Genomic DNA, 14196 nt, shown 5'->3' on the forward strand with positions numbered 1-14196 from the left:
GGACAGTCCTCTTGGATGTATGCTCCAAACTGGGAAAAGTTAATTTCCCAAACCTTAAACTGGTTGGCTTGGGACTGAGCTTGGAGGAAGGGAACCCAGAAGCCTGACATGCAGGCAAAAGAGTAAACTTTTTTTTACCAGTTGGGCTTTTGGCCTCCCTCTCCTGGTGCAAACTGGTAAAGGGAATGGTAAGGATCACTGTTTATATTCTCTGTAAAGTCTGAATTATAAAAAAGGATTTGTGAGGCTGGTCTTAAGCTATAGCCAAACTGGTGTGCTTTGCATGTCACTCTGCACGGTTCTGTCAGAAAGAGGGGTACCTTAGGATGGGATACAGGCCCAGGACTCCACATGACCTGTAACCACGTGGCAGTGCTTTGTTCTAGCCTCTGTCGTTTTACAATGGCAGCCTAGGTTCAGACCTGGCTTAGGGAATGTGTCCTTTCTGGTTAGATATTTGCATGACCTTTACCATTTGTTGATTCTCTTCCCCTCCACAAATCACCTTGAATTTTCCTTTCTCTGAGTCCCTGGGAGGTTACCATTGGTAAAGTTTGAAAGCCAAAATACTGGTCACTTGGCATGGTTAAAGTTGGATAATAAGGGATTTAAATGGATTTTCATAGAGCACTGAGCTAAATTAAAAAAGGATACCCACGTTATAGGTATATTTAAAGGCGTTTATATTTTTCTGTTCTTGTATCTTGCTTTTCTGGAAAAAGTTTTTTTCTCAGTTGACTGAATTCTTTTTCTCCATTTTGTCTTGCCACCCTTAATGCACACATCAGAGGCCCTAAGATAATTTCCCTTTTTTTTTTTTTTTTTTTTGAGACAGAGTCTCTCTCTTTCGTCCAGGCTGGAGTGCAGTGGTGCGATCTTGACTTACCGCAACCTCCGCATCCTGGGTTCAAGCGATGGCCTGTGATTCCTTGGGAAAAACAGAAAAGGTCATTGGATTCCATTTTGGGAGGAGTCTCTGTTTTCCTCATGGAGCCCCAGGAATTAGAGGCGGATGGATCTTTCTCAAAATTTGTTTTTGTCTTCCAGCTATACCTGTTTATTAGGCCCTAGAAACTGCATGCTTTCCTAGCCCTACACTTAAAGGGCCTCATTCAGAGGTCAATAGCCCAATTAGGAGACTGGTAAACAGAAAATCCTATAACTACTGGATCTGCTTCTATTTGTCTGTGTGGTTATATACGTGTTGTGTGTGATATCTACAAAAAAGAGAGCTCTTATTAATCTAAAGGAAAATAAGCATCTAGATCAAATATCTTTTAAAGGGAAGATAAAAGCTGTGGTACCTTTTGGTTCGTGTGACTTCAGTCTTTGAGAAATGGAAACAGCCTTGGAGATTACTGGTAAAATGCAAATGCCATCAAAATGTAATTTTTTTTACCTAGGTTTATAGGATTATTTTAAATTAGGTAAGATAAAGCCAAAGGTTTAAACAAGTTGTGGAAGGTTTCTAAAAATTAATCTTGCAAAAGAAATTCTGTGTGTGAACACTGACTAGATTCAAAAGGGTATTATATGGTTGTTCTGTAAATTGAGCATTGAAATAAAAGCAAAACAAGGTTTTCCTAAGGCACTAATCTGCTTTTTAGCAAAATTTATAAAGAGTTATAAAAGATTCATAACGGTCTCACCTCGTGGTCAAACTGGTTAAGACTGGATAGAATTGTCTATAAGATTTCATTAGAAACTTGGCGTTGATATTAATAGCTGAAATGTTGATAAATATCAAACAGAACAAGAGTTAAATGAATGGACTGAACTAATGAAAAACTGAGTAAGCTTTTTAAACTTTTGTTTAAAACATTGCTGATACTTATTTTGTTTTTCAGATTCAAGGAAACTTATTTGGAGCTATTTATGGCCTTTAACAGAGTGAGGCATACTCCTGTGAACAAAATTTGGAGCATATTTGTTTCTCTCTGCCTGGCTTCTCCAGTATTGGGAAACTGTCAGCATTCTTAGCTTATGGCAATATGGTTATTTGCATCAGTGCCATTTTCTCTTGCAACAGGACGTAATTGGAGAAACTGGTTGTTTTATCAAGGCTTTGACTGGAAGGGTATGCTTCCTTTTAAGGAATCAAGCTCAACTTGCAGATCCAATAAAAACCCCTTGGGAAAACTGTCTATAGTAGATACCTTGTCTACATAGTCCCTGTACAAAGTTCCTAACCTGTGGTGAGTAAAGAATGTCACTTTCTAACAGGTCCAGGAGTCCCATGTTCTTGGGAACTCAAGAAGAGAGGAGTTCACCCAACTCACAGTCATTAGAGTACACAAACCCATGGTAGAGCTTGGCTCTAAAAAAGGAAAATAAAAGTCCTATCTGAGATTCCATCAAATCCAATTTAAAAAGCCCATGTAGAAATAATTATTCTTGCTCCACCTTACGCAAATAATCGGGCCAGGTATGAGACTAAAGTTATTTTGCAAACAACTCAGTCCTGTTATGCTTTGTTTTTAATAAAAATGAGGACTGGAGAGAAAGTATGTTTCAAAACTTACACATTTGTCATTAAATTCCAGACTTGTTAGTTGTTTTTTAAGTTCTTGCCTACATTTTAGGCTTACATTGCTTATTCTTGTGAGCCAATCAGCAATCTCTGGCTGCAGCTCAGAAGGAACAAAAGGGATGGGTAATGTAAACATCTGGTTCAATATTTTAATTCTGAGCAATTATCCTGAAAATCCTGCCAGGTGATGGGAGTAAATAGGGTGCCTATAACCTGGAGGTTTCCTTTTTGGGAAAATAAGACAAAGAGGGCTAACCAAAGCCAAGCCCCATGCACCCAAATCTTAGCAACTCTAACTACAGCCACCAGTTATCCAGGCATGTCAACAGCCTTGGGATTTAAAAACTGTCCTTACCCACTCCTTTTTGTTTCATTTTGACACGTTTTCTAATAACCAGGTTTGTCTCCTCTCGCCTTCAGGTCATCAACTCCAAACATTCATGCAACTGGAGCCTCAAACAATGGCCCCCTTTAACCGCGGAATCTTAGATAGGCCTCTGAGGGAGATCTGACTCCGTCTTCCCAAAACAGTGCTCCTGTCAGCAGTACGAAGTGGTCAGTTTTTTATCCTTATCCCTATCCTTATCCTAATGGAAGTTATATGTCCTTCTTTAGGGAGGGAATGATAGAGGCAGGAGGCAGATAAGGGAACCCACACAGGGTCCTGCCTGGGCATGCCTGCAACAGACAGGGGTCTGCATGCGCACTGGGAGAACGGGGAGGAGCCGCCAGGAATATGTGCCTTATGCACCAAAAGCAACGGCAACAAAAGACAACATTGACAGATGGGATCTAATTAAACTAAAGAGCTTCTGCACAGGAAAAGAAACTATCATCAGAGTGAACAGGTAACCTACGGAATGGGAGAAAATTTTTGCAATCTATCCATCTGACAAAGGGCAAATATCCAGAATCTACAAGGAACTTAAACAAATTTACAAGAAAAAAACAAACAACCCAATCAAAAAGTGGATGAAAGATATGAACAGACACTTCTCAAAAGAAGACATTTATGTGGCCCACAAATGTATGAAAAAAAGCTCATCATCACTGGTCATTAGAGAAATGCAAATCAAAACCACAATGAGATACCATCTCATGCCAGTTAGAATGGCGATCATTAAAAAGTCAGGAATCAACAGATGCTGGAGAGGATGTGGAGAAATAGGAACGCTTTTACACTGTTGGTGGGAATGTAAATTAGTTCAACCATTGTGGAAGACAATGTGGCAATTCCTCAAGGATCTAGAACCAGAAATACCATTTGACCCAGCAATCCCATTACTGGGTATATGCCCAAAGGATTATAAATCATGCTGCTATAAAGACACATGCACATGTATGTTTATTACAGCACTATTCACGATAACAAAGACTTGGAACCAACCCAAATTCCCACCAATGATAGACTAGATAAAGAAAATGTGGCACATATACAGCATGGAGTACTATGCAGCCATAAAAAAGGATGGGTTCATGGCCTTTGCAGGGACATGGATGAAGCTGGAAGCCATAATTCTCAGCAAATTAACACAGGAACAGAAAACCATACATCGCATGTTCTCACTCATTAAGTGGGAGTTGAACAATGAGAACACTTGGATACAGGGAGGGGAACATCACACACCAGGCCCTGTTGTGGGGGGTGGAGGGCTAGGGGAGGGATAGCATTAGGAGAAATATCTAATATAGATGACGGGTTGATGGGTGCAGCAAACCACCATGGCACATGTATACCTATTTAACAAACCTGCATGTTCTGCATGTGAATCCCAGAACTTGAAAGTATAATAATAATAAAAAAAAATGAACTCATATATATATATACACACATACATACATACAGTGGGAGAAGGACAGAACCAGGAAATCACATACCTAATGTAAGAGCTAAAAGTATAAAACTCTTAGAAGAAAACATAGGAGTAAATCTCATGACATCAAGTTAGCAATGATTTCTTAGAAGTAACATCAAAAGAACATGTAATCAAAACAAAAAATGATAAATTGGACTACGTCAAAACTAAAAATGTTTATGCTTCAAAGGACACCACCCAGAAGTAAAGAGAAAACCCACAAAATGGGAGAAAATATTTAAAATCACACATTTGATAAGAGACTTATACTCAGAATATATATTAAAGAAAACCTACAACTCACTAAAGACAAATAACTCAATTAAAATATAGGTAAAGGATTTTAACTGGCATTTCTCTAAAGAAGATAGACAAATGGCCAATAAATACATAAGAAGATGGTCAACATCATTAGCCATTAGAGAAATGCAAAATAAAACCACAATGAGATACAACTTTATACTCACCAGGATAGCTATAAGAAAGACAGAAAATAATTAAGTGTTGGCTAGGATGTGAAAAACTGGAACCCTTATTCATTGCTAGTGGGAATCTAAAGTGGTATAGCCACTTTAGAAATCAGTTTGGTGGTTGCTCAAAATGTTAAACATAGAATCATCATATGACACAGAAATTCCACTCCTAGGTATATACCCAAGATAAATGAATACATATGTCCAAAGAAAAACTTGTACACAAATGTTCATAGAAGCATTATTCATAATAAACAAAAAATGGAAATGACTCAAATGTCCATAGACTGATGAATGGCTAAATAAAATGTGGTATATCTTCGTAACAGAATATTACATGGCAATAAAAAGAACTCAATTGTATATGCTACAATTTGGATGTTTCTTGAAAACATTCTAAGTGAAAGAAGCTAGTCACAGAGACCACATATTGTAGGATTCCATTTATATGAAATATCTACAATAGGCAAATCTATAAAGATATGAAGCTACAAAGTCCTCATGGTGCTTAAAACTGGGAGCAGGGGAGCAGGGGTTGGTGGTAACTTGAGAATGATTACTAATCAGCATGGGATTCCTTTTTGGGAAACACAAATTCTAAAACTAGACTGTGGTAATGATTGCACAACCTGTGAATACACTAAAAAAAATTGAATTGTACATTTTAAGTGGGTGATGTGTATAGTATGTTAATTATATTTCCGTAAAACTTAAAAAATAATGTATAATCATAGTAGCTATATGCTCAGACAATACAAATAAAAAGATGTCTTAAAAATGAGAGGGGAAATTCAGAAAAGCACATACAAAAAAATCTTTTTAACTGTTCTCTGAAATTACATAATCAGTAGTGGCATTAGCATTGTTATTCTGAAATTGTCTCATATACTGTTAACATTTTAATATAATATCTATATCTACTGGTATGCTGAGTCCCAACAAGAGGTCCCTGCAGAACTCTTGTTGGAGCAGAACACATTATTTTTATTACTTACAAAGAATAAGTAAATAATAGTGTTCTGACTTTTCTCTGCCCCAGCTCTTACTCCAGGAGCAAGGTGATGAGAAAGAGATATAATCTTGCAAGTAATTCCATCTACCATAGGTAAGGGGTCTGGAAAAATAAATCCGAGTATTGATTTAGGAAAAAAGAGGCAGCTGTTCCCCCTTCCCTTCTGAGAGAGTTTCCTTGGAAAAGTCAAGAGAAGGATATGTGCTTTCACACTTTGGAATGTAAATAAATCTTCCTGGGGGGAAAAACTAGTGTCTCCAGCTTTACAATCCAAGAGGTGTCTCCAAGGTCCTGGTCTCAACCCTTCCTTTGAAATGTAAACAGATATCTCAAGAAAGGTAAGTCTCTCTGGAGTTTTCACTATCTGTTCAGCCATAAACTAATTTCTAAAAGTTGTCTTTTAGCCTAGGTCTCTAGTTTCTGTAAAATTTGTTCAAAGTCCTAACTGTGCAGAAACATAAGAATATGTTCTCTACAGTCCCACAGACAATGTGATATTTATTTTGTAGTGTAATACAAAATAAATACGAAATTGAGTTAAACCAAAATATTAGCTTGTTAAATCAGACTCAAACAAACTGGACATCTTACCCAGTTTCAACCTTTTCTGATAATTTCAGGAAGAGAAGTAATCAGGCAGCCTAACAAGGTAGAGTTCCAAGACCATCAGAACAGCTCTCCAGGTCCTTCACTGCTATACGCTGGCCCAGATTAGCACGTGAGGTCAATTAGAATTACAGTACCATTCTCTGTCTCTTCCCAACAAAAACAACTTTTCTCATGCACGTTTATAGTCACAGTGACTAGGTTAGTCACTAGAGATTATTGTTCAATAAATTCGGGATTCCATTTGGCTTGAGGATATAATTATATATAGCACAGTATAGGTTTTAAAAGTCATTGGCTTCCAGATATCATTATGCAACAAGCTCCCTTCAGGACAACATAATGTCGTTCCTTTATCCTTCCAATTCTAGTCAGTGTAGCATGAGAAAGACAAATTCCCTTTTTATCTGTGATACTTGGGCCACTGGAGAACAAATATAAAGGCCACACTGTTCAGCAATGTCCCATAATTTAGGCTAATCATCGTGTTCCCATAAGTGGGCATCCTTAGCTTGGCTACTAGAACTGCTGGCCATTGATCTTTAAAAACAACAACTTCCATAGCAATTGGAATATTCAAGAGTCTTTCCTGCTAAGAGTAGAAGCCCTCTTCTTGCACTGCTGACCAATATGATGTTCCATTAAATACTCTTATTAGTCCAGTCATTTAAAGCTTTCTTGTCCCTCTAGGGCCATTTCCAGATGCAGCCAGTCTCCTGGAAGAGAGCTCCCTCTAGTGTCTCTATTGGGACTAGCAACTCCTTTTCATCACGAGTTTTCAGGAACATTATTTTGGTCTGATTTGGTCTGATATTAGTAATGGTCCTTAAGACCACTACTAAAAATGCCTTTAGAACATCAAGACAGCAGAGACAATATTTACCAAGCAACAACATGGGTTATTACCATGGTACATTAGTAAAATTTGTACAATTTAGAAAAATAGTTTGCACACACACACACAAGTCCCATGAGATTGTCATTTGGTATATTATGTACCAAACACAGCTCTCTTTGGGTATGTCATAGGCTTTTCACAAACATACTCTGCATAATTCCAGACAGGAGTTGTTAGTAATATTTATTCGTTACATTACATCCAAATCCATCTCCCTCAAGGTGGTCTTCCAATTCCCTTAAATGAATTCCATTCGCATTCACATATTCTATATTAGAAGGAAATCAAGCTATAACAGGCAGTAGAAATCTGCTCTCCATTATACCTAGGTAGATGTCTTAGCAACATATTGTCTTGATTTATGTCCACAAGGAATGCAAAAGCCCTATTGCTCCAAATCCTCCATCTATGTACTTTAATTAGTAATGGTGAAATCATCAAAACAAAACAAAACAAAAAAAAAGAGATCTGAATGGTAAATATAGTTGACCCTTGAACATCACGAATATGAACTGCCTGGATTCACTTATATATGGATTTTTTTCAATAAGTATATTTGGAGAGATTTGTGACAATCTGAAAAAACTCAACATATGAACCATGTAGCCTAGAAATACTGAAAAAATTAAGAGAAAGGTATGTCATGAATGCATGAAATACATGTAGATGTTCATGTATTTTATGATTTACTACCACAAAATATATAGAAATCTATTATATAAGGTTAAAATTTATCAAACACACACATATTCACAGGTGAGAGAAAGGTAAACAAACATAAAGATGCAGCATTAAATCATAACTGCATAAAATTAACTATTATTATCTATTGTTACTACTGTATTAATTTTGTAGCCATCGCCTGTTGCCATTGCGGTGAGCTCAAGTGTTGCTAGTGTCTGCTTAAAATACTATGTGATGCTAATCATCTCCGCATGAGCAGAGCATTTTCTGTCTCCAGTAAATTGTGTATTACAGTAAAAAGTGATCTCTTGTAGTTCTTGCATATATTTCATTGGGTTTAGTGTAAATACTGTAAACCTCGAGTAACACCATGGGACCCATACGAACTGCCACCAGTGATGCTGGACGTGTTCCCAAGACGCAGAGAAAAGTCATGACATTGTAAGAAAAAGTTGACGTTCTGTAGATTGAGATCTGCAGCTGTGGCTGCCTGCAATTTTGGACAGATGATTCATTTTGTAGACAGATGACATAAATTTGCAGTATTGATAAATACAGGACAGTACTATAAGTGTATTTTCTCTTCCTTACGTTTTATTTTTCTTTCTTTTTTTGAGACAGGGTCTTGCTCTTCACCCAGGTTGGAGTGCAAAGGTGCAAAGACAGCTCACTGAGGCCCTGACTTCCCAGGCTGAAGTGATTTTCCCGCCTCAGCCTCCTGAGTAGCTGGGATTACAGGCACACACCACCATGCCCAGCTAATTTTTAAACTTTTTATAGGGATAGGTCTCCTTATGTTGCCCAGGCTGGTCTCACACTCCTGACTCAAGAGATCCTTTCATTTTGGGCTCCCAAAGTCCTGGGAATATAAGCATGAGCCACTGTGTCTGGCCTCTCTTCCTTATAATTGTCTTAGTAAAATTTTCTTTTCTCCAGCTTATTTTATTGTAAGAGTATGTAATACATACAACATGCAAAATGTGTTACTTGCCTGTTATGTTTTTGGTAAGGCTTCTGGTCAACAGCAGTAGTTAAGTTTTTGGAGTATCAAAAGTTATAAGTGGCTTTTCAACTATGCCGGGGATTGGTGCTCCTAACCACCTTGTTGTCCAAGGGACAACTGGATAGCCTACAAACCAAGACATGAGTGGGAACTGTAGTGAACTGCTCCTACATTGAGTAATCAAGGGGCACTCTGCCACTTTATTCCTCTAGATTACATAGGTGGAATCTTTCTTTTCTTTTTTGAAACAAAGTCTTGCTCTGTCACCCAGGCTGGAGTGCAGTGGCGTGATCTTGGCTCACTGCAAGCTCTGTCTCCCAGGTTCATGCCATTTTCCTGCCTCAGCCTCCTGAGTAGCTGGGACTACAGGCGCCCGCCACCACGCCTGGCTAATTTTTTTGTATTTTTAGTAGAGACGGGGTTTCACCATATTAGCCAGGATGGTCTCGATCTCCTGACCTTCATGATACGCCCGCCTCGGCCTCCCAAACTGCTGGGATTACAGGCCATAGGTGGAATCTTTAAGTAGAGCTGTACATCACCAATTTCCCTTCTCTCCAGAAAACACATCCAAAGTGTTCTCTCAACATCAGTTAGGTTAGCATCAAATCTGAGAGAGAGATCCAAGACAACAACTCAACTTCAGCAAGAAGAGAGTAGCTTGGCATTTACCAAGGAGAGATTCCAAATACCTTATTATTTTCTAGCTCTGAGGCTCTGCCATGTTAGGTCACATGGTTACATCTCTCCACAGAACTTGAATTCACGTATAAGTGCCTTTCTATCTCTTACACGTCCTCCCATTTCCATCTATTAACTGTTTTGACCCATACCCTTTTCCCCACGATTGGGCTAACTGGTTCAACGGTTGTATTATAAACCCACAGGGACGGTAAAACAGCAGCCTTGTTAGCACTTCTCCTTGGCAGATATTACAGGATTTGACACATAAGAATCACAAGACACTGGCTTGTGTTTATGGATAGGCCTTAATTTGCCTGCACAGAGTGAAGTTATTCACACCCCTAAAGGCCTTTAAGAATATGCACTGTCAAATGTAATGGTATTGATACCATGTTTTGTGCACTGACAACACTTTCCTTTGGTATGTGCAACTTTAAACTCGGGCCTAGGACCATTAGATCAGCGAAAACTAATTAAAACATCTATGAAATGGGAAAGATATATAGTTGTGAATTTGCATCCTCCCCATCACCTCATTCCTATCTCCCAATCCTAGAAACCTATTATAAGTAGAGTCCTAGCATTATTCCCTTTCACAGTCAATGTTACTACACCATCATTTAACTGAATAAACTAACCCTTAAACCTGTAGTTTTTTCTAGTGATCAATTTAGTTACTTTGGAAACAAATATATCTTTCAAGAAACAGGAGGTTTTCTAATGATAGGTAAAAGTGGTTTCATGTTTTCCCTTTATCATTTATCTCTTTTTTAGCAACTAGTTAACATTCTGCTAAAAGGAGTCCAAAGATACTTTTCCCCTCTAGTAAATACCCTTAGTGATTTTTTTGTTTCTTTGTATGTTTTTTTGCCATGAGGTCTGTAATTATATTTGCAGGAAGATTATAGAGGTTCTTCCTTCTTGCTTTCCAGGAAGCCTACCCCAGTTACTGGAAAGAATGGATAACAGATCTGCTATTTGGTCTTTTTGTTCTCCCAAATTATGGGATTTTCTAATAAATAATATCTCTTGTGACCTTGATAATCAAGATTTACTGTGGAAGAAAGAAGGCAGAGATAGAATACAGAATTATTATAATCCTTATGTTGTCTTGAATTTGATTTTGAAATATCATGAACTCATGAGTCATTAGATACACACATACAGACATATATCATTTCACGTTCAAAGAAATCAGGGCTTCCTGAAAAAAAGGATGTTCTAGCTCTGGGACCGAAAATGTGTAAGATGACCACTTCGTGGCAGCATTGTTTATCACAGTGCCAAACTGGATACCACCTATATGCTATCAATAATAGAATGGACAATTAAATTGTGGTGTGATAAGTTAATTAGAGTCTCCCACAAGGGAACACTATACTACAATATAAATGAACACACTATTGCTTCATTCAATAATATGGATGAGTCCCTTAAAACATTATAATGAAACAAAGAAGCCAGAAATTTTATGAGTTCATTGATGCCTATAAGACATAAAGGTTATGTAACATAATTATAAAAAATATATTTGTATGCATTCGTGTACAACTGACCCTTTTCTATTATAAGACCATTTCATAGAAAAATGGTCCACAAAATTTTACTGATACCTCTCCCCCATAGAAAGGTCTTATTGTTCCCTTTTTTTTTGGCTTAAATCCTGTTCTGACAATTTTAAATGGGAGGAAAAAGGCTTAGCAACCTATATTGCATCATTTATATGTTTCTATGTCTTCAGAAGTACTGTCTTTCTTAATATTATTCTAAAGAATAACTTTCATCTTTGCACACCTATAGGCAGTCAGTAGAAACCACGTGCTGTAAATGTTAAAATCAGATCTATATTTTCGTTACTGAGATGCCAAAGACAAATCTGCTCGGTTTTTACATTTTACCCAAAGGCTTGATAAAGCTAATTCCCCATCTCTAATCCCTACAGAGACACACACATAGAAATGCAAGAACACACAATATCGGTCATATACTATTAAAAGATGGCAATAAGGTCAAATTCTTTGACTACCTTTTCAATAAGGGAGGTCTCTCTGAGTTCTAATCCAGTCTTTTACCTGTCTGGCAGTAAAAGGAATAGTATGTGTACCTTTCAGTGAGGTGTCACGTGAACTTCATTACAGAACTATGTAATCTTAGAAAATTCAAAGAGAGAGCGAGAGACAAAGAAAAAGCAAGAGGGAATACTCTGTACAGAATCACCCAGAAATTCATATGACAAATATATTTATAATGAGATCGTTTATCATGAGAGCTGCTCGGCAACCTTTTCTCAGAAATAATAATATAATACCACTCAATCTTTCTCGTTTTAACAGCTAAGGAGATCAACTACAGATTCACTAAAAAAAGCTTTCAACTGAAGACAACACTTCAACTTCAGCAAGAATAGAGCAGCTTGGTATTTACCACGGAGAAACATTATGGGGTCTGTACTCTTTCTCTTAATTTTATTTAAAAAGTGAATGTATCTGTAAAATCTTCTACAGCTCGAGACCTCGTTATTTCAGAGACCAGCAAGGTAAACACTCTCAAATGAGGTACACGATTTAGGCTTTGGGAACTCTCAGGCTTCAGGGCATTTTCTATAACAGGTTCACGAAATGAACGGACTGGGCTCAAACCCTATGGTTTCTCAAAAATGAATATAATTATAGCAATTCCAAATAAATTACATGTGTTCATATGTAATGTCCATACTTGAATCAGATTACCACCTGCCTGCTGCGTCTATGCTAACTAATCAGATAACATTTTCTCAAACATGATTTTCTCACCACCTCCAACAAAAACCAGTATCCTATCTATTTTTTATAACAAAAACAAAACCATCATTCTATTTTAGCATCATTCAAAATATGTTAAAAAATACAAGGAATATATCATGTTTTGTGTCAAATACATATTGCAAGAAGCTTCCAAAAAACTCCAAAACAAAACAAAAATAACCCTTGTATTTCCTGTCTCCAACAAGCCTAAATTCCAAACCCTAAAAAAAAAAAAACCAACTTAAATTGAAGGACTATAATACAATATCAGTTTTAGAACCAGTTATATATTAAAAAAAAAAAAAAAAAAAGCCTTACTAGTAATCACTTTGGCAAATGGTCAAAAGCCCATTTTAAAACTTCCCTTTCTTCATGCAAGGAAGGTGCTTACTCAATTTCTTCAGCTGTGACTCCACATTTTTATATTCTAAATCAGTTTTCTTTGTTCATTGTAACTACTTATTAGTGAATTGAGATTATCTATGTGGCAACAAACAGCTCCCTTGATAGTTTGGCTGCATACCCAAAGCTGCTACTTTGATGATCATTGCTTGAATGTTAGATGATATCATCTCTCTGAGCAAATCTTCCTGGTTTCTCTGCCAAAGGTAAGCTAAAGGCTGGAGATTAAGCCTTTTACACCTACAAAAGAAAAAGAAAAAGAAAGTCAGATGATATCTTAATATTTTATACTTGGATCCACAGCAATTACTTTGATTTGAAACATAATGCTTCGTTCAAGGATTTTAGCATTGAAAATGCTTTTAAAAACATATTTTGCATAATGAAGTTTATATATACAACATAAACATATTTAATTTCCATGGGCTATGCATAAACTGATAAAAATGAAATTTCTAGGCATACTAGAAATATTAATTTTAGTAAGACTCTTAATTTAGTAATCTATTAAAAGAGTTTACAAATGCCAGTATTCTCTCTGTTTTAAAACTTCCATGGGTATCAAAATTTTGAAGCATATGTAAAGTGGGCAAATAATTTATCCTAATAAAACAGCCGCATATTGATTAAATTAACAGTAACTACAGTTATATGAATTATTCTAAACTACTAACTTTGATTTTTTTTTTAAGAATTTGATTGTGAATAAAAAGAAAATACTAAGAACAAAAAGTACAATGCTGCAGGCACTGTACAAGATATTTTCCATTATTGGTAAAGTAGAAAAAATATAGGTTTTGGAGTGAACACACATCTGAATTTAAAACCTCATTTTGTACTCTAGCTGCACGGCTTTTGAAGTCAAGTAAAATCTAAGTCCTTGCGCTTAGTTTCCTAGTTCATAAATAGGGGCAAAAATAGTTCCTTTCAAAGTTCTTAAGAGGATTAAAAAATGTGAAATGAAATCATCCTTCCCTTTCCTTCACATTCCACATCCAATCTACCACAACGCAGAATGTGATTATTCCTCACCAATACCACTGCTAACAACTTGGTTTGAGCCACCATTCTCTCTCATGTCAACATCCTAATTTCCTTCCCTGCTCCACCCTCACCCTTTAAAATCCATACAGCAGCCAATGTGATCCTTTTAAGACATTAAATAGATCATAGTATTCCTCTGCTCAAAACCCTCCAGTGGCTCCTCATCACTCCATGGATCTCGCCCTGTTTAGTTCATGCACTTTATTTCCTACTACTTACTC

General features: G+C 36.9%; 1 protein-coding gene across 2 annotated transcripts in view; it reads right to left on the reverse strand.

The window, feature by feature from the left end:
• DPH6 (diphthamine biosynthesis 6) overlaps window positions 1-14196 on the reverse strand; it is a 452167-nt gene that overhangs the window by 341580 nt on the left and 96391 nt on the right. For both annotated transcript variants that reach the window (XR_013395132.1, NM_001266595.1), the window contains 1 exon segment: window positions 13053-13171. Coding sequence is in view for 1 of the 2 variants with exons in the window: in NM_001266595.1 (NP_001253524.1) it covers window positions 13053-13171 (119 nt within the window). In the remaining variant the exon portion in view is untranslated.

This window comes from Macaca mulatta, chromosome 7 (genome assembly GCF_049350105.2).
Source record: "Macaca mulatta isolate MMU2019108-1 chromosome 7, T2T-MMU8v2.0, whole genome shotgun sequence".
In the NCBI taxonomy this organism is placed as follows: domain Eukaryota; kingdom Metazoa; phylum Chordata; class Mammalia; order Primates; family Cercopithecidae; genus Macaca; species Macaca mulatta.